The sequence below is a fragment of the Diospyros lotus genome, chromosome 5 (genome assembly GCF_014633365.1).
Source record: "Diospyros lotus cultivar Yz01 chromosome 5, ASM1463336v1, whole genome shotgun sequence".
NCBI lineage: Eukaryota > Viridiplantae > Streptophyta > Magnoliopsida > Ericales > Ebenaceae > Diospyros > Diospyros lotus.
This window is the reverse complement of record NC_068342.1, coordinates 34,711,363-34,737,304: the sequence shown is the minus strand read 5'-3', so window position 1 is coordinate 34,737,304 and position 25,942 is coordinate 34,711,363. Positions and strand designations below refer to the sequence as shown.

At 35.1% G+C, this 25,942-nt stretch overlaps 1 protein-coding gene across 3 annotated transcripts; it reads right to left on the bottom strand.

The window, feature by feature from the left end:
- Positions 1–6,322: 6,322 nt before the first annotated feature.
- On the bottom strand, positions 6,323–23,661 carry LOC127802073 (probable magnesium transporter NIPA6). Of its 3 annotated transcripts, XM_052337754.1 has the most exons (10): positions 23,292–23,661; positions 23,032–23,198; positions 17,626–17,682; positions 17,403–17,493; positions 16,581–16,741; positions 16,347–16,474; positions 16,088–16,225; positions 8,156–8,248; positions 7,931–8,048; positions 6,323–6,933 (listed from the first exon to the last, which is right to left on the bottom strand). In XM_052337754.1, exons 2-10 carry the CDS (start codon positions 23,156–23,158, stop codon positions 6,845–6,847), a joined length of 1,002 nt encoding a protein of 333 aa, XP_052193714.1. In that variant the 5' UTR covers positions 23,159–23,198; positions 23,292–23,661; the 3' UTR covers positions 6,323–6,844. The 3 variants fall into 3 exon arrangements, with proteins under 3 accessions (XP_052193714.1, XP_052193715.1, XP_052193713.1); XM_052337755.1 differs by having other exon boundaries at positions 17,626–17,720; positions 23,032–23,660; XM_052337753.1 differs by having other exon boundaries at positions 23,032–23,660.
- Between the last annotated feature and the right edge of the window lie 2,281 nt (positions 23,662–25,942).

The following is a 25,942-nucleotide window of genomic DNA, read 5'->3' as shown; positions in this document are numbered from 1 at the left end:
TAATATGTGTGCTAGGCACATATGGTCAAACTGGGCGAAGAAGTGAAGAGAGGAGGAATAAATTTTTGGAGATTGCAAGGGCACCGTTTGAGCAGTTGTTAAAGGAGAAATTGAATGAAATGAATAAGCTCGGGAAAATAATAGTTGAGGACTTCTTGTATTATAACCATAATACATGGTGCAAAGCAATCTTTAGAACAAATTCTCAATGTGATGTTGTAGAGAATAACATAAGTGAAACTTTCAATGATTGGATTCTCGGTGCTATACTGAAGTTCATTATCACTATGTTAGAAGAAATTAGAGTGCAGGTGATGATGGAAATTAGTGCAGCAATGAGGTAAATTGTAGATACATGGATTTCAAATATTTCACCTTATGCCATGAAGAAGTTAGAGGTGAACAAAATCTTATCAATGAAGCGTTAGATTTGTTGGAATGGAGGCACTAATTTTTCAGGTTTTGAAAAAGGAGTATAGGCATAATATGGACTTAAAAAATATGACATGTATTTACAGGAGTTGGAACTTGAAGGCGATACCTAGCCAATATGTTGTATGTGTTTTATATCGTAGAAAGTCGAATCCTGAGGATTACATTGCGAAGTGGTATATGAAAGAGACTTATCTAAAGTCATGCGGCTTCTATTTACAATTGGTGAGAGGTATGAAACTATGGCTAGATTTAGAGAATCTAACAATTGAACCACCCGAACCTAAGAAATAATCAGACAAACCAAAGCTAAAGAGAAATAAGGATAAAGATGAACCAAAAGTGTAAAATTGGTAAATATTTCAAGATATGTTTAACAATTAGATACTCAAATTGCAAGGAATTTAGCCACAATAAGAAAGGTTGCCATGCAACTTCAAGTCATCATGAGGGAAAGTTTTGAGAAACATAACTTATCAAATCCCCATTACATTTTATTGGCATTTATTGATTTTTTATATTTGTATATTTTCAGCAATCAAGAAATATGAGTCAAGGAAATGAGTGTAATACAAGTGCAGTCGACATGGGTTATGGAGTCAATATTGGTAACAAATGTTCATTTAATTATTTTTCTTCCATCGATTCATTAACCATGTAAAATATGTTATTAAATAATTTGATTGTTGCAATTTTTCCTTTCTTCTATAATTATGGGAACAGTTGAATTAGATGGAAATATTTCTTTTTTCTTTTTTATTTGTTTTTTTATGATTTTTATATTTTTTTCAAAAAATTAAAAACTAAAAATGGGGTTGTTCTCTCTCGACTCATTAAACACGTTTTTTATTTTCTTTATACTAATTAAAGTACATTTTATTTAGGATTTGATATTGATAATTTTTTTTTTATCTATTTTTGATCATTTGTTGAGGTTCAATTCATACAACCCACCCCAATGTCATGGGAGGGGCATTGGAAGAGGTTCCATTAAAGATGTTGCTAACATTGGTCCAAGTGCGGGTATTAGTGGTGCTAAAAGATCGTATGCAATTTCAAGTGTCTTCCCAAGAGAAACGACAAAATGTGACAAGAGAAATGAGAGTCTTGTACAATGAAACTAATGGAGTCATGACAAAAGAGGTATATTGATTGAATATATTATTATCTGAAGATTTGTTTAATTCGTTTGATTGATTGAATTTAGTATTTGTTTGTATACATTCATTAAATACTACTCTAAGACTTATACATGCCTCAAGACAAGTAAAGAGCTCAGCAGTTGTCACAGATGATCTTTAACTTTAAACCACTAAGGCTAAAATTACAAGGAAAAAATGTAGTAATAGCCAACCAACTTCAGTAACAGAAGGTTAACTAATTCTGAAGACGATAACAACAAATTGAAGCCACCTCAATTCAAGGATCAAGTGAAACCAACCAATCAACAATATAGGAACGTGCTTCAAATATAAGTACTTAACAATATATGTAAGTGCAATTAGGGCTTAATGTTTTTTTTTTTTTAAATTATTCGGTGAATACTAAAGTGTAATGTGAGGTACTTTGTGTTGAATGTTTAATGTTTGTTTTTATTTAAATTGTTTTGAATTTAACTTATTGAATTCGGAGTAATTTGTTTGACATAAGTCCATAAGAAAACAGGGAATTGAATTTTTTTCATTACATATTTCAATACAAACAAGTTCAACCTAGAGTTTACAATACATAATCAACTTCAAATTCCCTAAAATATAATTTTAGGGTTGAACTCAAAGATATAATTTATCTACAATATTTGCATTCCAATAAAGGTAGCTGGCAACAAGTAGCAAGAAATCACATGGTATCAATTTTTTCTTCAAGCTCTTCCTCTCTTTCTCAAGCTCCTTTCACTCTTTTTGTCAACCCATTAATAACATACTAGACATGATTAGACATGGGATGATTATGCCACTGAAAAAAATTGCACGCTTCACCTCTTTGTAACTCAAACTCAAGAAACAAACCCAAACATCAGATAATAAGGTATTACATTATCCAATATGAAAAAAATAATAAATTAATTATCCCATATCAACGACAATCATAAAATCCTTTATCGGCGTTCGCTTTCATGTATGGAAATTTTAGAATCACAAAAAACCAACATCTACACTCTGGCGGATTGCATGCTCAACCTTTCATGTCTACTCCAACCATAAATCAACATTAGCATTGGTTGGGGTCGACGGTGGAACCATAGTCGATCGACGACGAGGAAGACGACATGACAGTTGGTGGTGATAGAAGCGAAAGGTCAATTGGGGGAGAGGGAGGCAAGAGCTAGGTCGGCGATGAGAGAGGCTAGAGGTGGGTTAGCAGCGAAAGAGGCTAGAGGTCGATCAGTTGGAAAGGGAGGTAAGAGCTTGGTCGACAATTAGGGAGGCCAAATGTGGGTTGGCAATGAGGGATGTGAGAGGTGGGTTGGTGGTGAAGGAGGCTAGAGATGGGCCAATGACAAGGGAGTCCAGAGGTGGGCTAACGGCGAGGGAGGCGAGCGATTGGTCAGTGATGCAAATCTTGAAGTAGTAGGTGAAAGGTCAGTAGATTAGTCATCGTGAGGAATAGAAAGCACAATCGCAATGGAGGTTGGTTTATCGGCGCGAAAAAGGCCAGAGTTTGGTCGATCGACGAGTGAGATATTTGTGTAGCAGGTGAGAGGTCAATCGGTTCTTCAATTTGAGAAAGAAGAAGCACAGTCGCAAGGAAGGTCGATTGATGGTCAATCGATCTGTCGATAGTGAGTCCATCGTCGACGACAATATATAGAAGGAGAATAAATGAATGTTTAACCCTAAAAATTAATCGTTGGAGCCTACACATGACCCATCATACTCCTCAATTATGCATGATTTCACATGCAATGCTAACAAGAACAAGACTAACAAGAGCAAGACGTGTGTGATTCGTCTAAAATTATAAATCAAGATGTGGGATTATTTTAAAATTAAAAATTCAAGAATACGATAGGCTTATTCTAAAGTTGGCCAAATAACTAGTCGAACAAAGTTAAAAGAGCATATTTATGAATTTTGCCAACTGCAATTCATCCAACACAAACACCATAGGCGTACATGTAATCTATCTCATACGACCTCCCTGCTTGAATACAAGTAGTATTTTAACCGGACATGAAGGTTACTGATAGACACGTACACATAGTCCGTCCGTGGTGGTTATTCAATTCGTGGGCCCCACTAGACATCAAACATTGAGATTAAGCAGGAGCCATCATGACACGTACCTCATCCATCGCACTAGTCAATGACCCCAACATGACATTGGCCATGGTGGATGGTTACAACTGTCTACAGGTCACGAGAGATGGTTATTGACGTGACAAAAGCGGGAGTGAGAAGCCAAAAAAAACCCAAAATCTGGAATCGTGGCATGAGGATGACTAGCTAGCTGCCATCTTAAAACAGTCACCATATCATAGCAGGGTTCCGAACCTCATTTCCATTCTCCAAAGAGAACTTTTCTATCATGGGCAAGGACAGGACATCTTTCTTTGGGTCTCATTTCCCAAAAAAACAGGAAAAACTAGGAAGAAGGTAAAAGATGGTCTTTCTTTCTCCTAACTCTGGCATGGATTAGGAAAAAGTACTGTGATATTTTATTTGTTACAGTATTTTTAAATCAATTATTTATTTTTCATTGATTATGATGAGAAAGGAGAGTTATCCAAAGAAAAAAGATTTATTTTGAGAGCATATGGTTAGGCATTTGGGGGGGCAAAGAGGAGGACCCATATGTTGAAATTAAGTGATGGGACCTCACCTCAGCCATCCAATGACCTTCTTCAACCTAGATGGTTGTTACACTGTGTTCAGGGAACTCACATGATTACAAGTCTGAATTTTGGGTCTTTTTTCTTATTGATTGTCGAAGACGACTCCATTTTATTACTGTTAATTGATTGATATTTTAAAGTATCACGGCACACGCCACTGCCAGACATGCAGTTGCAGGTGCAGATCTCAACAACATTTGCCAATGGGGCTTTAGCAGCCATCTTTGCTGACTGATTCAATGTAATATATCTATAGAAATAGAATAGATAGTTATATGATCAAATAATAACTGGCACAAAAACCTGTGGAAGATAGTGAAATGTTATTTTGTCGGGTAACGTTGACAATAGATCACCTCTGGTGAAAGAAATGTTAGCTGTGTCAGTGGTGGTGATTGTGGCCGGAGGTGGTCACAATGGAAAAAGAGCTCTCCTTGAAGAAGATGTATTTATTTGAGGGGCAAAATGGTTCAATAAGAGTAAAATTTAATCCCACTTTGTCCGAACTAAATAATACTTAGGAGTGAGATATTAAATTATCTCATTTCAATAGGAAAAATTTAATCTAAATTTTAATTAATCCTACTTTATTTTTTGTTCCAAATATAATATTACTTTTTTAACTAATGGTATTGTCTTTTAATCTTAGTACCAAATAAGCCATAAATGCAAGATGCATGACACATGTCCATGAAGCCCGAGGGCTAAAAAGAAGTTGGGGTTGACTTATTGAAAGATTATTGCATGTCAGACGCCTCACAGTTTCACTAACAAGGAAGTAACTATTTAAATATCATTAGTTGGACTTTAATTATAACACCTCACATATCGAACGATAGGAAAAATCATATTAATTTATCTTGATGAGTTTACACGAAATTCTCAAGAGTCACCAATTCTTAAACTACCCTAACTTAAGCAGACTCAACTTAAAGAGTTTTTTTTATTCATATTCAATTAAAAAGATATTAAGTTGGTGTTGTTTCATTTCTTATTATTCTCGATATATATATTAGTTTCTTTAGAGTTCTTTCTTGAACACGACCTTGAGTTTCACTAACAAGGAAGTAACTATTTAAATATCATTAGTTGGACTTCAATTGTAACATATTGCATCAAGTGATAGAAAAAATTAGATTAATTTACCTTGATGAGCCTACACGAAATTCTCAGGGATCACCCATCCTCGAGCTACCCTAAGCTTAAGCAGGTTCAACCTGAGAGCTTTTTATTCATATTCAACTAAAAAAGTATCCAACTAGTGTTGTTTCATTTTTTACTATTCTCGATATATATACTAACTTTTCTAAAGTTCTTTCTTAGACGTGACCTTGAATTCTCGGGATATTACACCAATTTTCTTAATCATGGTGTGAAGGGTTTAGTTTAGAACTAGATAAACTTGTCACTAGTGACATTGTAACAACACATTTTTCAAGCGTATTAAAATTATGTTAGTAACAAAAGGGTCTAAGATGCTAGAAGAAGCCTATTACTATAATATTTGGCAATTGAGATAAATTATACAATTAATTGTATTTAATTGGTATAGTCTATAACAAAAAAAATTTGTTATCCGTATCGAGCAATATAAAATTTGTTTGACATGAACAAATTGAGAGAGAAATATGGGCCATAGAGAATTGGGACCTGCACATTCCCGTAAGCTCGCGTCTAATAATATAACAACCCTACAGTCTACAAAATTAGTCAAGACGAGAGTTTATCTTGTGTGGATATATCCACAAGCATCACTAGGTGTTGTAAACCTTCAGCCCATATATGATAAAGGGAGCAGATAAGTTAAATCTATCAGCATTCCTAAATAAAGAGATTCCTTAAGAAGAGTAACATGAGGTCCTGCCACTAGTACAACGAACAATTTTTGAATAATTGATTAGCCACGTTGAATTCCAATCTGAATGTCACGCCCATCAAACATCCATCCGGTCGATACTATTTTAGTTGTGTGAATGGATCACATCAAATTGACGAACAACTCGCTGGCACGTTGATGTTGTAATCTCTATTCTATCAATCCCAACAAGATCAACAAAGAGAAACTCTATTAAATATTAAATTTTTAACATATAATCCAATGGATTTTGCTTCTATTTTAAATAATAATGATAAAGCAACTGTATCACCACACCAACCAAGCATTACACTCCAAAGTTAGTCAAAGAATAAATCCAACTTTTAGTAACAGCTTAAACTATACCCACTAAAGCATCAAACAAGACACGGGGCATAGATATGTACAAAACCTAGTGGGCAGCACAAAGATTCTCAATTCTCAAATCTCAACCAAAACACGTGTATTGAGGTTGACATACTAACCAAAACTTCATTCCATGCCGAGCATGATATTGATTTCAAGAGTTTCTGCGTGACAGGGTGGTTGCGATGAACAAACTGCCCCAACGCCGAGACCCCAAAATTTGGCGACTGCAAAAAGGACCTCTTCTCTGCTTTAATACCCGTCCACTGGTAGCTTCATTAGTTCGGGCTTCGTGTTCTTTCTGTAACAGTCTGAAAGAAAGAAGTCCGCAATTCAACAAGTCTGGATTTGGAGCATCACTGGAAATAGTCTGAATTATGCACCGTGATGAAATGTGCCTCGTCGATACCCTTCATTGATTCTCCAGTATACCACGTTATGGTTCCTGAATTGAATAGCCAAGCCAGGTCTCCATCAAGTTGAGGTAAAAGTCGTTTATGAAAAGAGAGGAAACACAAGGTTTTACATGGTTTGGCCACGTCGGCCTATGCCCAAGAGGCAAGTCAACATCACCACTTTTTACTTGATGAATATGAAATATACTACTTAGTAAAAAATAAATACTATATAAAAATGAAACAGAAGATGCTCATATTTTAGAATAAATAGATAGAAATAAGACTTAGAATATGCCTTGCGTTCAATTTCTATTTTAGTCCACTTCTTCCTAGACGAGACAAGAACTAACGAGGCCAATGGCACTAAAGCAAGTGGAATATATGCTCTTCGTCAAAAAAAAGAAATTCACAAGCTGCTTGCACCAACCTAAGTATAAGTTCAACCATTGAATATTTTTGCTAATCCATATCAATTTTGGTAGAGAGGGATAAGATTCCTTCCAAAGAGAAAAGTTGCTAAAAGTCAACAGTTAATGACACAATCATAGAACTAGAATACAAAGGGAAAAGCAATTTATTTACATCCACCGTATTACTATATCTTTCTTATTTCTCTTTTAGAAAACCAGCTCCTCAGATGTGCACGGTTTACTTTATCCAAATGTGCATTTAAGTTCAAGAAACAAATAAAAATCATGGAAAGACAAGCACGGAACAATTTCAGAAGCATCTTCCAAAGAAGGATAAATATCATGACAGAATTTTTCCAGTTGAAATCAACAAATATCTTACTAAACTTTTTTCAGTCCTTGTGATCTATGTTAGATCGAAACATTATTTGCTTTGAGAATATAACCAACCAGTAGCTAAGAAATATCAACTTTTGTGTATCCTTGTGATCTTGTTCATAGTAAGTAGGTGAATCCAACAATTCAACACATGTTGGCACCTAAAACAACTACACAAGTCCATGCAACACAAAGCATTTTCAACAAGACAGATAAACTAATTAGATGGAGGAACCCAGAGAGATGATCATCATACCTGCAGTAGTGGGTTGTTCCTGTTCTCTTGTTGCATGAAGTATTATGGTTCCTGAAAGCACTGTGATGAATCCACATATCTCAGATGCTATATTGCTCGCATCCTGACCTGACCAATCCTACAAAGGGGTAGAGGAGAATATATTCCATGCTCATACTTCCATCTTTCCTAACAAATCGTTATGCAGCATTAGTAAAAACACCAACTAGAGGTATCAGGATCTACCTTGAACATTATAATGCTTGCAATAATTGTCAGAGTTGTGAACATCACATAATATATTGGAGAAACAATTGCTGCATTGAATGTGTCCAAAGCCTGAAATCAGGATCCAAGAGACATCAGTGGATGAAGAATTAATTGAGCTGTTTCATGACTAAAGACAAGTCCAGAAGAATTAATCAACCAATATAATTATCAAAAATGGCAAACTCAACAATCTAATATAATGCATCAAGTGCACTAATCAAGGAGACTCCAAAATGGGCATCTCATTGCACAAGGCTCCCCACTTTGTAAGGGTCAGGAAGCAACATTTGCATACTTTTTTTTGTTTTTGGCAAAGAGATTGTTTCTACAACTTGAACCCATGACCGTCCGGTCACATATAAGAGCAACCTTACTGTTGCTACAAGGCTCACCCTCATGACTACATGATCATCTTGAAAATATTTATAGGAAAAAAAGAACAGAGATCACTATGAGGATAAATAAGGTTCCAGTATCTAGCAACTGAACTAAAGTAAACATGCCCAGAGAAAGGATGATTGGAACCAGAGATGTTGGTTCAACAAATCACAGATTACATATTTTCACAGTAGTCAGTACAAGACATTTGGCACGATATCATATTTCTGACAAGTAACATGTGTGTGACACCACCCAAAGCAGTGGCTTTTAGTTCCTCTGGGCTATAATCCTGGTACAAGTAAATGATGATGTTACGAAATTAGATCAAATACAAATCACGATCAAACTATCAAACACACACACGAACACAAAATTTTACGTGAAAAACCAAAATGAAGAAAAATCACAGGTAGAAAGAATAAAATATCACTAAGCAAATATTGATAGTACAAAAGTGATATTGTCATACAAAATTTCATGACATTGGACACCTATTATTTATAGACCTAAAATCATCTATCTATACTGATTAGAAGATGATTCGTGGGGATATTTCTCTACATGAGATAAATTCCACTTAAAATCGAATTTGACAACATACTAATTACAGTCAAATTCGAAGTCATAATCACAATCAAATTAGGAAACCCCATTATAGATAAATTAGGATTTGAGTCACAATTATCACAAATCTCCACCTTGACTCTAAATCCACAAATGGAATTATCCAAAATTCTTTTTTTCAATGAAATCACGGAGAATCACTCTTCCTGACGAATACCAACTAAATCCATGCAATGCTCAAACTTTGCAATAGGCAGGGATTTAGTCAACACATTTGCAAGATTATCATGAGTACTGGTTTTTCTCACGGTAACTTCACCACGAGTAATAATCTCCCGAATAAAATGATATCGCACATTAATGTGCTTTGTTCTCTCATGAAACATCAGATCTTTAGTGAGGAAAATAACACTTTGACTGTCACAATAGATTGTATTGTCATGAAGATTTTCACTGATTTCACCAATCAACCCTTTTAGCTAAATAGTTTCTTTAACGACCTCAATAATTGTTATATATTCTACTTCTGTAGTAGATAAGACAATGGTGAACTATAAGGTAGCCTTCCAACTAATAGCACAACCATCAATGGTGAAAACATACCCAATAAGCAATCTTCTCTTGTTAGGATCTCCTGCAAAATCAGAATCAACAAAACCTATAACTCCATCTCTAGAGTTTTCGATCTATAAACAGGCATCGGCAGTACCATACAAATATCGGAGAATCCTTTAGACTGTCTTCCAATATTCTTTACTAGGGTTAGCCATGTATCTACTAACCACGTTCACTGCATGAGCCAAATCAGGACGTGTATAAACCATTGCATACATAAGACAATCTACTACACTAGAGTATGAAATTTTCGATATCTTGTTAATTTCAACATCTGACTAGGGAGATAAGCTCGATGAAAGCTTAAAATGTGCATCCAATGGAGTACTTACAAGTTTATCCTTTTGCATACTGAATTTTGCCAGAACTTTCTCAATGTATCCCTGTTGACTTAGATACAATTCACCTGCCTCCATGTCCCTTGAAATTTGTATTCCAAGTATCTTCTTTGCTACTTCCAAATCTTTCATCTCAAAATTCTTTGTTGAGCTGAACTTTCAATCTCCTTATCTCATCTTTATCTTTCGATGCTACTAGCATATCATCAACATATAAAAGCATATAAAGGACCCGTTCTTGTTCCTTTTAAAATATACACGACTATCCTAACTACATCTTTTAAAATTGTGCTTAATCATAATAGGCAGGGATTATCAAACCTTTTGTACCATTGTTGAATTTGGTAGGGATTATCAAACCTTTTGTATGATCAAGGAGACTGTTTCAAGCCATATAGAGACTTCTTCAACAAGCACACATAGTCTTCTTTGCCTAGAACTTCAAAACCCTCTAGTTGTTGCATATAGATATCCTCATCAAGTTCCTCATGTAAAAATGCTATCTTAACATCCAACTGTTTAAGTTCAAGATCTTGAATAGCCACAATACCAAGAAGTGCTTGAATGGAACTGTGTTTCACAACTGGAAAAATATGTCTGTGAAGTCCACACTTGAAATCTGATTGTATTCCTTCGCTACAAGTATAGCTTTGTACCTCGGTTTTTCAACTCCTGGTGTACCTTCTTTCTTGTTGAATTTTCATTTGCACTTAACTGTTTTCTTATCCTCGAGTAATTTCATCAACTTCCAAGTACCGTTTTTATGTAAGGATTTCATCTCTTCTTGAATTACTATAATTCATCTCCCAAATTCAGCACAACTAATTGCTTCAGAATAAGTGGAAGGCTCTTCACTGTATTCAATATCTTCAACCACACTCAAGGCATAAGCAACAAGATCAAGTTCATCATATCTTTGAGGAGGTCTGATATTTCTTCTAGGTTTATCCTTAGCAATATAATAATATAATGGACCAATACTTATTTTTCGGCTTGACTTAATTTGAGATGACGATGGTTCAGATGTTTGATTCTTGTCGATTTCAAGCTCCACCCAAATATCAAAACTCTGGTAACCAGTAGGGTTAGCTTCTTTTGCAGATAAACCATGAAGTATAGCAATTTCATAAAAAATAACATCTCAACTAATCACAACTTTAAGCGCTTCTGGATCCCATAACTTATAACCCATAACACCAGATTTATAACCGAGGAAGAGACACTGTTTAGACCTTGATTCTAATTTTTCATTATCAACACGAACAAATGCAGGACATCCAAAAAATTTTCAAATCAGAATAATTCCCAGGAGCATTTGACCATAACTCTTCTGAAGTTTTCTTATTAATAGCGAACGAAGGAGACCGATTAATCATAAAACATGCCATATAAGCAGTCTCGTCTCGAAAAGACTTAGATAAACTGGAATTAGACAGCATACACCGTACATTTTTCATCAAAGTTTCGTTCATCGTTAAATGCCTTAGAATTCCTTCTTTCCTGCAAAAATCATTATATTCATGTGAACAAAATTCTAAACCATTATCAGTGCGGAGATACTTAATCTGTCTTTCGGTTAGTTTCTCAATCATAGTCTTCCATTACTTGAAAGTAGCAAAAACATGAGTTTTTTGTTTCAAGAAGAATACTCAGACTTTCCTAGAAAAATCATCAATGAAAGTTAACATATATCTGGCACCACTTTTAGAAGGTACTCTGGTAGGATCCCAAAGATCAAAATGGACATAGTCCAATATACCTTTCGTATTGTGAATGTCTTTATTAAATCTAACCCGTTTTTGCTTACTGAAGACACAGTGCTCATAGAACTCCAGTTTTCCAGTACTCTACCCTTCAAGAAGTATTCTTTTTCTCAATTCAGTCATACATATTTCACTCACATGTCCAAGGCACATATGCCATAACTAAGTGACATCAGTATTAGATAAAGAAAAAGTAGAAATATAAGCATCACTTGTAACGATAGAACCTTGCAGAACATACAATCGACCGTATTGTTTTGTACCTTTCATCACAACAAGAGTACCTTTACTAACTTTAATAACTCCACATTCACCAATGAACTTGTACCCATTCAAGTCAAGAGTACTCAATGAAATAAGATTTTTTTTGAGATCGGAAACATGTCTGACATAAGTTAAAGTTTGAACAATATCATCAAACATCTTAATTTTAATTGTTCCGTATGGCCGCACATCCATCTTAACATCCCCATCTCCGCTACACTCGTCTTTTGCTCATGTTGGTATTTGACTTCCCAACATTCTGAACCGTACAACAAAACTGGTCTTATAGTTGTCCTATAGAATTTTCTTTTCAATTTTAATGGGATTTTATCATCACATAACACCCCGATGCGTTTCTCCATTTTAGCCAACCTGCCTTAATTCTATGTGTGACATCCTCGTGAATTTCTCCATCTTTTTAAATCACTGATCCCAAATATCGAAAATGGTCTTTTCTTTGTAAGATTTGGTCTTCCAATTTTATTATAACATCCTCCACTCTTGCATTCTTACTAAATTTACATTCCATATATTCTGTTTTCTTTCTGCTTAATTTAAATCCCTTAGATTCTAAATTGTTTCTCCATAACTCAAGCTTAGTGTTCACTCCTTCTTTTGTTTCATCCACCAACACTATGTCGTCTGCATATGTTGTTGTTGTAATTATTACCCATCAACACATCACCAAAAGTCAAAGTTTTATATGTCGAAAACCAATCCCTATTAGGAGACATATGAAACGTGCATGCTGTGTTGAGGATTCAATCTTCACTAGGTTTAATAACCTCATTAGTAACGACCATAAGTTCCCTATCATTACTGTTATCTTTAACAATATTAATTTCACTAGAAGTTTCTGGTTGCTTCTCTTTTTGGTCAGATTCCTATCTCTTAAGTTTGTTCTGTAGCTTATAACACTCTTTCTTTATGTGTCATTTCTTCTTAGAGTAATTACAAGTTTTTTCTTTGTTTCTAGAATTGGATCTACTTTTCCCTTTACCACCAGAATTTCTATCATGTGTTCTACCTCTGATCAACAAACCATTTCCCTGATTTTCAGAATTCCCCAATAATTGCTTATCAATTTTTTCTTCCGAGAATAAAGCATCATAAACTTCATCTAGGATGAGAGTATCACGACTACAAAGTATGGTGTCTCTAAAAGTTGAAAACAAGGTTAATAGAGAACATAACAAAATTATACCCAAATCCTCATCATCATCTTTAACCTCCATACTTTCCAAATCAGAAACAATTTCTTTAAAAACTATTAAATGACTTTCAATAAATGTACCTTCAACCATTCGATGAGAATATAGTCTTTGCTTTAGATGTAACTTACTGGTTAAGCTCTTTGTCATACACAGCTGTTCTAGTTTCAACCACAGAAAGGTAGCGTTTTTTTCTTTCAAAACATTCTGCAAAATTTGATTCGATAAATGCAAATTAATTTTGAGACAAGTCTTTAAGATCCTTACGCTATTTTTCCTCAATACTCCATGATTGTGACATTTTTTCAAAGCCCAACAATGCATCATCTAAATCTATTTGTGCCAAAATTACACGCATCTTAACTTGTTATAGTAAGAATTTGATATTCCAGTCCAACAAAGGAATATCGTACTTCAACGTAGCTATTAAATATCCCTGAATAATATCAAATAATTGATAAATAAAAAATTCAATTAAAAATGGATCAAAAATACAAACTCTAGGCCAAAAACAAATCTGGATCTGTTGGATTTGGCTGACTGAATCTGGAGCGGGTCTGGAGTGGGTCTTGACCTGATGGGTCGAGTTGAGCCAAATCTGGGTGAAGCTCAGAATGATTGTTAATGGTAGAAACTTGAAGATGGTGACGACGGCTGCAAAGACAAAAGACATAATTGGCAAACAATGAGGGAGGCCGACGATTGTCGATTGGAGAAGATGGTCGACGATTGGTTGGTAGAGTAGATTGACGACAAAGGCAGTAACGACCAAGAGGAAGACGAATGGTCAGTTGAATGAGGAGGCAGAGGCAGCCAGAGAAGAATGATTCGACAATGGTGGCGGGGGCGGTCAATGGCGGCGGCGAAGCAAACAGATGTAGTGGTAGAGGCCGAACGTTGACGGTGGAGGCGAAGCGATCGACTGGACGACGGTGGAGGAGGCTAGAGGTTGTGTGGCAACGACGACAACTGTTGGTCGTTGGCAACGGCTTGGTGATGGTTGTCGTTGTGATACCACGGCTACGAGAAAAAAGAGGAAGCGGCGGTCGACAGTAGTAAGGATGACCCAGACCGATGATGGTGTATGCAGTAGTGGTCACCGGTGACATGGGCGACGACGACTAGGGCTGGGCAGCCTGTAACTTGGCTGAGGAAGATGATGATGCAGATCCAACAATTGAAATCTGCTAAGCGTTAATGGTTTGATCCAACGGCTTTGATACCAATTTGTTACGAAATTGGATCGAATACAAATTACGATCAAACCATCAAACACACACACAAACACAATTTTACGTAGAAAACCTAAATCGAGAAAATGAACAAGCGAAAAGCACAAAATATCACTAAGTAGTACAAAAGTGATATTGCCACACAAAATTTCATGGCATTGGGCACCTATTTATAGACTTAAAATTATTTATAAATGTACACAAGAAATCATATCCTAATTAGAAGGTGATTCATGAGAATATTTCTCCACATGAGATAAATCTTACTTAAAATCGAATTTGACAACATCCTAATCACAGTCAAATTTGAAATCATAATCTCGGTCAAATTAGGAAACTCAATCACAGATGAATTAGGATTTTGAGTCAATTATCACAAATAATCAATTGGGCTTTACCCTAATGGGACGGGTATTCAACTCTCAGAGAAGATCCAAGCACTTTGTCTAGACAGCCTGCTGAATCTTAAAAAACTTTTTTTTAATGTATATCCTCCATTGTAGGGTGTGCTACTAGGGGTGTGCACGGTGCGGTTTGGGAAGGATTTAATAAGCCAAACCGCATGTGCGGTTTGGCATTAAACCAAACCACGCGGTCTGGTTTGGTGTGCACAAACCGCACCAGACCACACCGCATTTGCGGTGCGGTTTGGTGCGGTTTCCGCGGTTTGATGCTTCTTTATTGTTTCATTTGGTGTTTCCTTCACTAACTTATAAATTTTTAATTAAAACATAAAAATCAATGCATAAAATCATAATTTTTAAATTTTTATAATATCTTGGAGTTTAAAACTAAAATAAGTTACTATCTAATAAAAAATGCAAATTTAAAAGTTTTAAATCTACAACATAACCACATGCTCATAATATAAAAATAACACAAAAATCCACAATATAATTCATGGTCAAGAAAATATATATTTTTAATTTATTTTTTTAATTTTTAAATTATTAGATATTTTTAATTTTTTTATTAATATACTACTTGGCCGGTTTGGTTTTAACCAAACCAAAAAAACCACAAACCGCAAACCGCACGGTTTGAGAATTTCTCAAACCGTGCCAAACCGCACCCCCAAAAAACCGCACGGTTTGGTGCGGTGCGGTTTGGTGCGGGCGGTTTCCGCGGTTTGACGGTTTCCGCGGTTTGACGGTTTTTTTGCACACCGCACAGTGCTACATCACCAACTGCTTGTCTATCTTGGGGGAAGTGTCAACCAAAAAGGAGGTGAACTGAAGCAAGACAGTGCGGCAGCCTATTCCAACATGGTAGCAGAAGCTCAAAAAAGTACAATGCTGACTCTTTAAGTATTTTGGTTAATGATGAACAAGAAAAATCGCTGATATTTAAGTAATCAAGTTAATTAGCCTCTGTTTTTCCAGATGTAACATGAATGAAATACTCTCGGAACACTCATAATCCTGCAGTTAGGGACAGACTTCTTACATTAAACAAAGAAAGAAAAATAACTTGTTTTGAGGATCAGAGATACCCAAGCAGAATAATGTACTGCTATCAAAATTGGTTCAAATATGATCACCTTGTTGAGATAATTCAACTGTGTGATCACACAGATTACTGCAACTGTTACAAAAGACCATGTCTGAGGATATTCAAATTGATTTATCCCTTCCAGTGTAAGCTTTATTGCAATTCCAATTGCCTTTATGCTTACAACCTGCACGATGGTGTGAAAAAGTTTGAGGCTTAAACACCCAAGAAGATGTTATAGAATTTCATTATAAGGACATATTATTCCAGTCGTACAAAGTACTTTCAGACCAAGGAAGCAAACTTACCGTCAATGAACCCATTAAAGAACAAATTCCCAAGTAGATCAGTATGTTTGTCTGTCCACAGCGTGGCTCAAAATGAAAAATCAAAGCTAGGACGATAGATAACGCAGCAGCCACATAAATTAAAAATGCTGTTGACAGAAGTAGACAAGACAAAAATGATTAGTAATTCCAGACACCTCTTTTTTCAAATAAATAACAATGCCAAAAATCAGGAATAGTTTGCAGTCAAAAAACCTGGTTGAATAGCCAAACTCCAGATTTCTTCTACAGAATTTGGGGTATACTCTTGAGGTGCATGGATAACAATCACCACTGACCCCACAATGCAGGACACACATCCAAGCACACCCATTTTCTGCAGTCGTTCCTTCAACACAAAGTGTGCTAGAACAGCACTATTGAGTTCAGATATGGGTTAGTCCTAAAAATATGGTTCAAGATTTGCTTTATAATTTCTTAATACATAAGGCTGCAAATGAATAGACTGCTCGCGAGCAGCTCCAAGCTTAGCTCGATTTGGTCTGGTTTATTTAGTTAAATAAATAATCTGAAGCTTTGGCTTTTAAGCTCAATTAGTAAATGAACCGAGCATGATTGGGCTCTTGAACAAGCTCATTTACATGCTTGATTGTAGGCTCATTTATGGTTTATTTATAGGTTTGTGTGAGGCTTTGTTCTGAAATATGTCTGTTTTCTGCAGTTGAGGATTTTTTCTCATATTATTTATATTATTCAAAATTTAAATATATATTAAAAATATACTAATTTTATATGTTCTATATAAAGAAGTCTAAAATCATGCTTAAAATGAGCGTTAGCTTTAGAGCTCATGAAAAGACTCATTTGAAGCTCATTTAATATAAATGAGCTAAGCCCAAGCCCAACAAAATTCTAAGTAAATGAGCTCAATCCTCAATTATGATCTTGACTTGGAATCGAGGTCGAGCCCAAGCCTGGCAAAATTCTAAACAAATGGGCCTAAGCCTTTACAAGCTTGGCTTGACAAGTTTGCAGCCCTACTCAAACATCAAAAAACAAAAACTTTGTTATTATTACCTCACAATTATACTCAGTGCACCAAGGGGGGTCACAAGAACCGCTGGAGCATAAACATAAGCCACAAAATTTGCAACCTCTCCAGTTACCACTGCATGTCCATAAATTTCATGAAAAATTATCAGTTACCAATTTGACCAGTACGCTTCCTTTATATCTAACTTTAACATTCGGAGAAAGAGAAGGATGGATGCAAAGTGTCCATTTGTCATCTTATACTTACTTGTCAACATGCCTGCCCACCAAAGTGGTTCTAGTAGGTAAGTGTAACCTCCAACTCCTGCAGTATAGTAAGTGAAACTGTTATCACTGAATGACCTGTTTACCAATATTTCAATTGGGTTAACATGATGACAGATGAAAGTGATAAGAAAGAAAGCACAATGAACCCTTCAAACTTATAAATGTTGTAGTTAATATCACCACTCAGGGAAGGATATTGAATTAAGCACACAATGGTTCACAACAACAGAATCAAGCTTGCTTTGATGATTTTTTTCATGTTTTCTTTCTGAAAAAGAGAAGCAAAAAAGATAAATAAACAGAGTACTTAGGTATTTATGATAGGCATGTTTTGGAAAATGAATTGTCATATTATAGGATAATATACAAATCCACTGGTTTAGGAATAACTTATACAGGTATCTGTGCCCAAATCAATGGATTCAAGTTGGTTATCCCTTTCATTGCATGCTTTGCTGCATCAAGAACTAAGAGAATCTCCAATAGATTCAGCTCTGGGGTATTTTGGCCACCGTGATTGGTTCAAGCAAACAACAAGGATATACCATGTGTCCAGGGACAAGAAAGAAGGATTTCCCTTTGGGCTGCTAGGCTTAAGTATCGATGTATCAGTGCCTCGACAGCTTAAGATATAATCCATCCCTCACCTCAATGATGACTTGCTCTTATCACCAGATGATCCCCATGCCCTACAGATGATCATAACTTGGCTCTAGGGTCACATCATGTCCTGCCAATATTGGGCAGACCCAGCCCATGGGCAGGGTGGGCTGGAGCCCCCCCAATTTTTTTAAAAAAGTAGGCTTTTTAGTATTAAAAAAATAATTTTTTTCCCAAGCCCACCCCAATCAGCCAGCCCAAATATTTTTTTTTCAAATTTGACAACCAACCAATCAGCCCAAGCCCAAATACATTATTAATCCAAACCTAAAATCCCTAATCTTATAACCTAAGCTATTGCTTCAAATTGGCTCCTACAGCGCAGCGGCGATCTTCATCTTCTTCTTCAATCTTGCCTCAACAGTCAACAATCAGCTTTAGCTCTCTGCTTTCACTTCTTCCAAAATCAAGATTTCTCACGTAAGCGATCTATTTCTTCTATTTATATATTTCAAAATCTATTTTTTCTACTTCTTCAATCTTCGTTGTTGCTTCTAAGTTCCCATGCCAACGGCCTACATCATTGAAGGGGATTTTTCCGAGGATGGCTAGTGGCCACGCTGGGCTGGGGTGGGCGGCTACTGCTTTGCCAATGCTTCCGAATATATTTATTTCATCTATTAAGATATATATAAATTTGTTTCTGTTAAGAGCCTAAGGATATTTGGTAAAAATAATAATATACAAGAATTTATTGCTGAAAAATCTTGTTCTTGGCAGGTAGACACTAGGCAGTAAGCATCCCTTCATACTCTAGAGACTAAGAGACAAAAGGTAAGTTAATTTATTTGATTATGTTCTATTTTGTTTCGACTAATTTAACACCTATGATGGGTTTATGAATTAGGACTTTAGGGTTTAACTATGCATTTGGCTTTTTGTTAATTGTTATTTGACTACTGCATTTAGTTAGGAATTGTCTTAATTGAGATTTGTTAATTGTGATTGAATATTTGAATTGTTCTGGCTGGGATTTGTTAATTGTGATTGATATTTGAATTGCCTTGGTTGGGATTTTGTTAATTGTTATATACAGGTATATTAAAATGCACAACCGAAATATCTTCCAATGCTTCACTAAGAAAACCAATGATCAATCATCAAGTAACCCAAATGGTCCCCGCAATGCTCCTTCTTCAAGTTCTATATCACCATCCAAAACTAAAAGATCCAAGCCTTTAGATGAATGTACTATTGAGCCACTTGAAAGTAAAACCTCATATTATGAACGTGATCCTGGAAAACGAATCCCAATATCACAATATCCATTAGATAAACAAGATGAGGTTCGAAAAGCATATATCGATATGGGATCGTGTCAACCTATTTATGAGTATCCTCATGTAAAATTTGGGGCTCAAATTCGTCGATTTCAATCCACTTGGTTCACACAACATCCATGGCTTGAGTTTTCTGTAGAGACAGAAAGTGTATTTTGTTTTCCCTGTTATTTATTTGAAAGTAATACATCACAACCTGAAACATTCACTATCAAGGGGTTCAAAAATTGGAAGAGAGTTAATTGTAAAGATTGTTTGCTGAAAAAACATGAAGGAGATGGTAATTCACTACATTACATTGCTATGGAAAAATGGGAAAACTTGAGAAATCCAAGTTAATGTATTGAGAGAAGGATACACAAACAGATTGAAAAAGAAAAGAAACATAATCGTTTTCTTTTAAAGACCTCCATAGAGAGTGTGAAGTGGTTAGCATTGCAAGGTTGTGCATTTAGAGGTCATGATGAGCCTCCCGAGTCTACTAACCGTAGGAATTATATTGAATTAATCAAATTGCACGGAAGAGCAAACAAAGAAATTGATGATGTTGTTCTAGAAAATGCAGCTAAAAATGCCAAGTACACATCACCACGTATTCAGAAAGAGATATTAAAAATTATTGCTGATTGTGTGCGACATAAAATTCATGAAGAAATTAGAGATGCTAAATTTTGCATTCTTGTTGATGAAGCAGTTGATAAATCACATAAAGAACAAATGGCTATTGTTTTAAGATATGTTGATGGTTATGGATTTGTTAGAAAACGATTTTTTGAAGTTGTGAGTGTTAAAGATACAAATGCTTTGACTTTAAAAAAAGATATATGTACTGTATTAAACCAAAATAATCTATTGGTTACAAATTTACGAGGTCAGGGGTATAATGGTGCTAGCAACATGCGGGGGGAATGGAATGGATTGCAAGCATTATTTCTTAGAGAATGCCCATCTGCTTATTACATTCATTGGTTTGCTCATCATCTATAGCTAGCTTTAGTTGCAGTAGCTAAGGATGTACATGATGTGTGGCTATTCTTTCAATCATTAAGTTCTATTGTCAACTTTGTTGGTGCTTTTGCTAAGGGTCATTCTCAATTAAAGTCAATTCGAGAGGATGAAATTGTAGATTTGATAGTAGCAGGAGAAGTTCCAACTGGTACTGGGGCTAATCAGGTTTGTGCTTTGCAACGAGCTGGAGCTACTCGTTGGAGTTCACATTTTACCTCTGTTAAAAGATTGATTGAGATGTTTGGTTCTACTTGTACGCTTCTTGCAAATCTTATTAATGAGGGGTCGAACAATAATATATGTGGGGAGGCTAAGGGTGCTTTGAAAGTTATGAAAACATTTGAGTTTGTATTTATCTTGTTGTTGATGCATGACGTGTTGGAAAAATATGATATTTTGTGTCAAGCATTGCAAATGAAAGATCAAGACATTTTGAATGCGATGAATTTTGTCTCAACTACAAAGCTTCTTCTTCAAGAGATGCGTGATAATCGGTGGGAAAGTTTTATTTGGTATGTGGTGTAATTTTGTAGAAGTAACGATGTTGATGTGCTAGAATTAACTGATCGTTATATGGATGGTACAAGACGTTCTTGTCAACAGAAAAATAATATTACAGTGGAGGACTACTATCACTTTCAGATATTCAATGTTGTAATAGATTTTCAGTTGATGGAGTTGAGTAATAGATTTACTGAGAAAACAATAAAACTTCTTAAATTATGCGAGGCTTTAAGTCCTACAAATGGTTTCAAATCATTCTCTATAGATGCTATTTGTGGTTTAGCTGAGGAATTTTATCCTTTGGATTTTAATAATGAAGAAATAAGTGATTTGAGGAGACACTTGGATCACTACAAGTTTGATGTAATTCGGCATTCGCAGTTTCAGAATCTTAATTCTCTTCCTCAATTATGTCGAATGTTGGTTGAAACGAATAGGTCATGTCATTATTTCTTGATTGATAGATTGATTCGTCTAGTATTAACTCTTCCAGTTTCTACTACAACAACAAAACGGGTTTTTTCAGGGATGAAACTCATCAAGTCATCACTTCGCAATAAAATAGAGAATGACTTTCTAGCAAATGTCATGACTATCTATATTGAGAGAGAGATTGCTCTTTGTATTGATACAGAAGTACTCATTGACAAGTTTGATCTTTTGAAGAATCGCAGGTTGCGGCTTTAAATAGTTTTATAAGGTATTTGTATTGTACAGTTTTTGTATTTTTTGTTATTTTTTGCTTTCTCTTTTTAAGTTAATAAATTATGTTAAATATGCATATAAAATTCATTAAGCTCTCATTTTTATCTTTTTGTTTTTTTCTATTGATAAAGTTCATGGTTGGAAAAAAAAAATTTGAAGCCCCCCCAAGTAAAAATTCCTAGGTCCGCCCCTGGCCAATAAGCTCCAGAGAACAGTCCATCTCTTCCCATCTGACCACAAACAGGTTTAATAAGTCACTAATCAAGAAACACTCACTCTTGCAGTCAAGACAATTTTCTCTACTTAGACCTTGCTTATACTTGCATCTTGTGTAAGGAACTTATCTCAGCTTTCACATATATTAGCCATTGAGAGATGATTCATTTCAGTCTTTCCTTTGAGATCATTAAATTCTATGCTTGACCTTGAAAACTTTACATGTTATGTAATTGTAGGTCTTTTTCTCAGCTCTGAAAGATGTCTTTTTAGGGGTTTCTAGAGCTCTCATCATTCATGTATCTTGAGCTCCTTACTTCAACATCATAAGGGTGTCTAGTCGAGCCTCTAGCAAATACTCCTTTTGAAGGAAGCATCACTATCTTTGAGCATAAAAGCCCTGTTTTCGTAACCCCAAAGTCCACCTGTTTAAATTCCTTGAAGGACCTTCAGTTCAATGACTCCCAAGTACATTTAAAAAATAACAAAAAGGAGGAGGGGAACAAGAAGGAGAAGACTTTACAGGAAAGTTACTGGACCTCAATGAAGTCAAAAGGTACAAGTGGCTAACATACTGAGCATTGGCAATTACTTCAGAAGCTATAATCATCCTGTTTGTCCAGATGCTGTTACTCACCACCTTATAGAAGCTAAACAAGAAATGGTTTAAAAGAAGATCGCCAATTAGTTAGCAGAAAAAGAAGAAGAAGATCCTCCTCATCATCAATTTCCGAACTTATAATCAACAACTCTCAATTTCACTTAAATTTCAGTCGCATCCACCAAAATTTTCACCTGCCGAACTCAACTTTCAGATTTTACTTTACTTCCTTGCTGTTAACACAGAACGATATTAATATTCTGATCGCACTACTTCTTTAGCAAAAAAAAACCACTACAATTTCAAACATCAGTACAATCTGAAAATGAAGTTAAAGCCTCGAAACAAATTCATTTGAAAGGCAAAGAAGAATTAACTACGAAAATGAATAGAGATCTGGATGAAGACTAACCAGCGCGAGTACCAGACGAAACAGCGGCACACTTGAGACCTTTCTTCTTGAGGATGAAACTAGCTCCGATGAACAAGCTCGACGACACTGCCAGTATCAGGCCTTTCTCATTCTCCGGAATTCCCATCGTCACATTTATCCTCGCTCCTCAGCGTCCACTCAAAATTCTACTTGTTAACAGAAACGTATCGATCGAAGTACCGATTTAGGTGAGGACAGAGCTCGATTTCCCGACAAACGAAACCGGAACTGAAACGTACCGATTTAGATGAGCACGGAGAACTCGATTTCTCGCCAAACGAAATCGGAACTGAGACGTATCGATTGAAGTACCGATTTAGATGAGGACGGAGCTCGATTTCCCGCCAAACGAAGTCGGAAGTGCGGTCGAAGCCTATTGCCCCCTCCAAGAACTACTTCGTCAGAAGAACGAATCCAGGGACTCGGAGGAAGGGCCTTATTCGGAGTGTGAAGAGAGAGATCTCGTAGATCGTCTCTGAGAGCTGGCGAGCCGTCGACTTGTCGGAAGTTTCCAAATTCCACTCTCTCGTCTGAACGGACTGGGGATCATTAGCTGCGGCCGGTCTTACCGACAATCGTTACGGTTTAGACTCGCTTTGAGCCAGATCGGCCCGATTACGTCTCTGATGATCTGCCAGTGCCACCAACTCATCGCGAATTAAGAATAAAAAAAAAACAATTACCCTCCTAACAAAAATTAAATGAAACGCAAATTATATGTTAAAATTAATATCAATGAATTACGAGTTCAATATTTAATTTAGATAAGAGTCAAAGGTCCGTCTGTAATTTATCTCATCTGTTAAAATCAAGAGTACCAGCGAAAAAAACAGCACAAGAGCCATAATCTCAAAAATAAAAATTTAATTTTGAAGGAATAATCAATAAAATCAATAACTTTAGGTTTTTGGTGTGATAAAAAAGAGTTTTAGGGGTTCTATTTTAGGCGGGTAAACTCATAAGTGTCTTTAATTTTAAAATTTTAATATTTAACAATAACAAATATTATAAAATATATATAAATATTATTGAAAATTAAAAAGATGCGAAACCCTTGTAACTTAATAATATATATATATTTGATCAAGGTCTGTATTATTCTTGCTACTATAAAATAATAAATAAAAAAATTAATAACTAACGGTTTTAATAAATCATATTGGTTAAATAATTTAACTGTATCAGAAAAATTCAATCAATCACTCTAAAAAATGTTTATTACATAATTAATATTTTTCAAACTTAACCAACTACATAACAATTATTGTGTCATAAGTAAAGTCTATTAAAAGAGCAAGAGCCCAAAATGATATTTTGGGTTAAAAGATATAAATTTTCTATATGTCGGGAGAGAGAGAAATCCCATACAAACTCACAAATTAGATAACTTTAATATTCAAAAAGTTCTTTGAAAAAATAATCAATTATCTATAAAGAATTATAATTTAAAAGAATATATATAATATTAAAATAAACAATCATTCATACGAAATTTTATCCTCAAAAAGGATAAAATAAATATCATTTATAATCATCTATAACAATTATAGTCTCAACCAGATTAAGATTAATTAAGATAAGCGTTGTCTACAAAAATTCTAATTATTTTATATTTTAAATCACTCTATATTTATCTATAAATAAACACACACTCATTACTGAAAATTTATGTCTCTGATACTGATTTTAATACAGTTTTTATTATTTTTAGTGTGTAAGTTAAGAATCGAAGTGTTTGCGCGAAACTTCCCCACACCCTCTAATAATTTTTTTTTTTTTTTTTACAACCTTAAGTAACTTGACGATAACATTTTTATTCAAAATCATTTATTATTATATCTATACAACAATACCAACAAACACTAAGGGCCTGTTTGATTGCAAGCATGGAATTTAGATAGAAATAAAATATTTTCTAGGTAATTGAATTACCTAGAATTAAATTCTAGGGAAAATATTAATTGAAGATGTTTGATTGACTTAATTTTCTATCTAGAAATTGTTTTACTTTTCCAACTTTTGGTGTTTGATTGCCATTATTTTCCATAGAAATAATCATTTTTTCTAACTTTTGGTATTTGATTGTCATTATTTTTCCTAAAAAATAAACATTTTCCATAGAAAAAATACCTTCTTTACGTTGAAATTCAAAGCAAATTCAAAGTCAAAATTCAAAGGCTAGTGCTGTTGCTCTTCTCACCTTCCCTGTGTTCGATTAAACACGTCCCACAGATAGCACTATTTTGGCAATTCATGCATTCGGGAGTTTGTCACTTCTCCTATGAACCATCATTGTAATGCAAACAACAACAATAATCCATAAAAACCAACATGAATATTGCTGTAATTCAAAGTCAAAATTCATTATGAATGTGAAACAGAGAACCAAGATCTCTTTCGGTAGATGAAGGCACCCATTGCAATCAAACAATATGGATACAAAATCTCGCTGAAACATAAATGAATTTTCTTGTTCTCTGTTCTCAATCAAACAACATGGATAGAAGACCATCATTACTGTAATTCTCGACATTTAATAAGAAATCTATAAAAATCAACATAATACACCTGTAACGCAAACATCAACAAGAAATATGCCCCCACAATTGTAATGCAAACAACAATAATAATGAGGATCAGAAAAACCAACATAAAGCCATAAATATAATACACCTGTCAAGCATACACCTGTAAAACCCCCATAAACATAATACACCTGTAATTCCAGCAAGACCATACATAATGTACCTGTAAAGCCATAAAACCATAAACATAATACACCTGTCAAGTAGACACCTGTAAAGCCATAAACATAATATATCTGTAATTCCAGCAAAACCATACATAATAAAATTTCCAGCAAGCCATAAACATATAATACACCTGAAAT

Coding starts and splice junctions, on each gene's coding strand:
- LOC127802073 (XM_052337754.1), bottom strand. CDS start 23,158: ATGGGAATTCCGGAGAATGAGAAAGGCCTGATACTGGCAGTGTCGTCG. Junction 17,494..17,625: donor GTGGGCAGGCATGTTGACAA/GTAAGTATAAGA, acceptor ATGGACATGCAG/TGGTAACTGGAGAGGTTGCA. Junction 16,475..16,580: donor GAGTTTGGCTATTCAACCAG/GTTTTTTGACTG, acceptor TTCTGTCAACAG/CATTTTTAATTTATGTGGCT.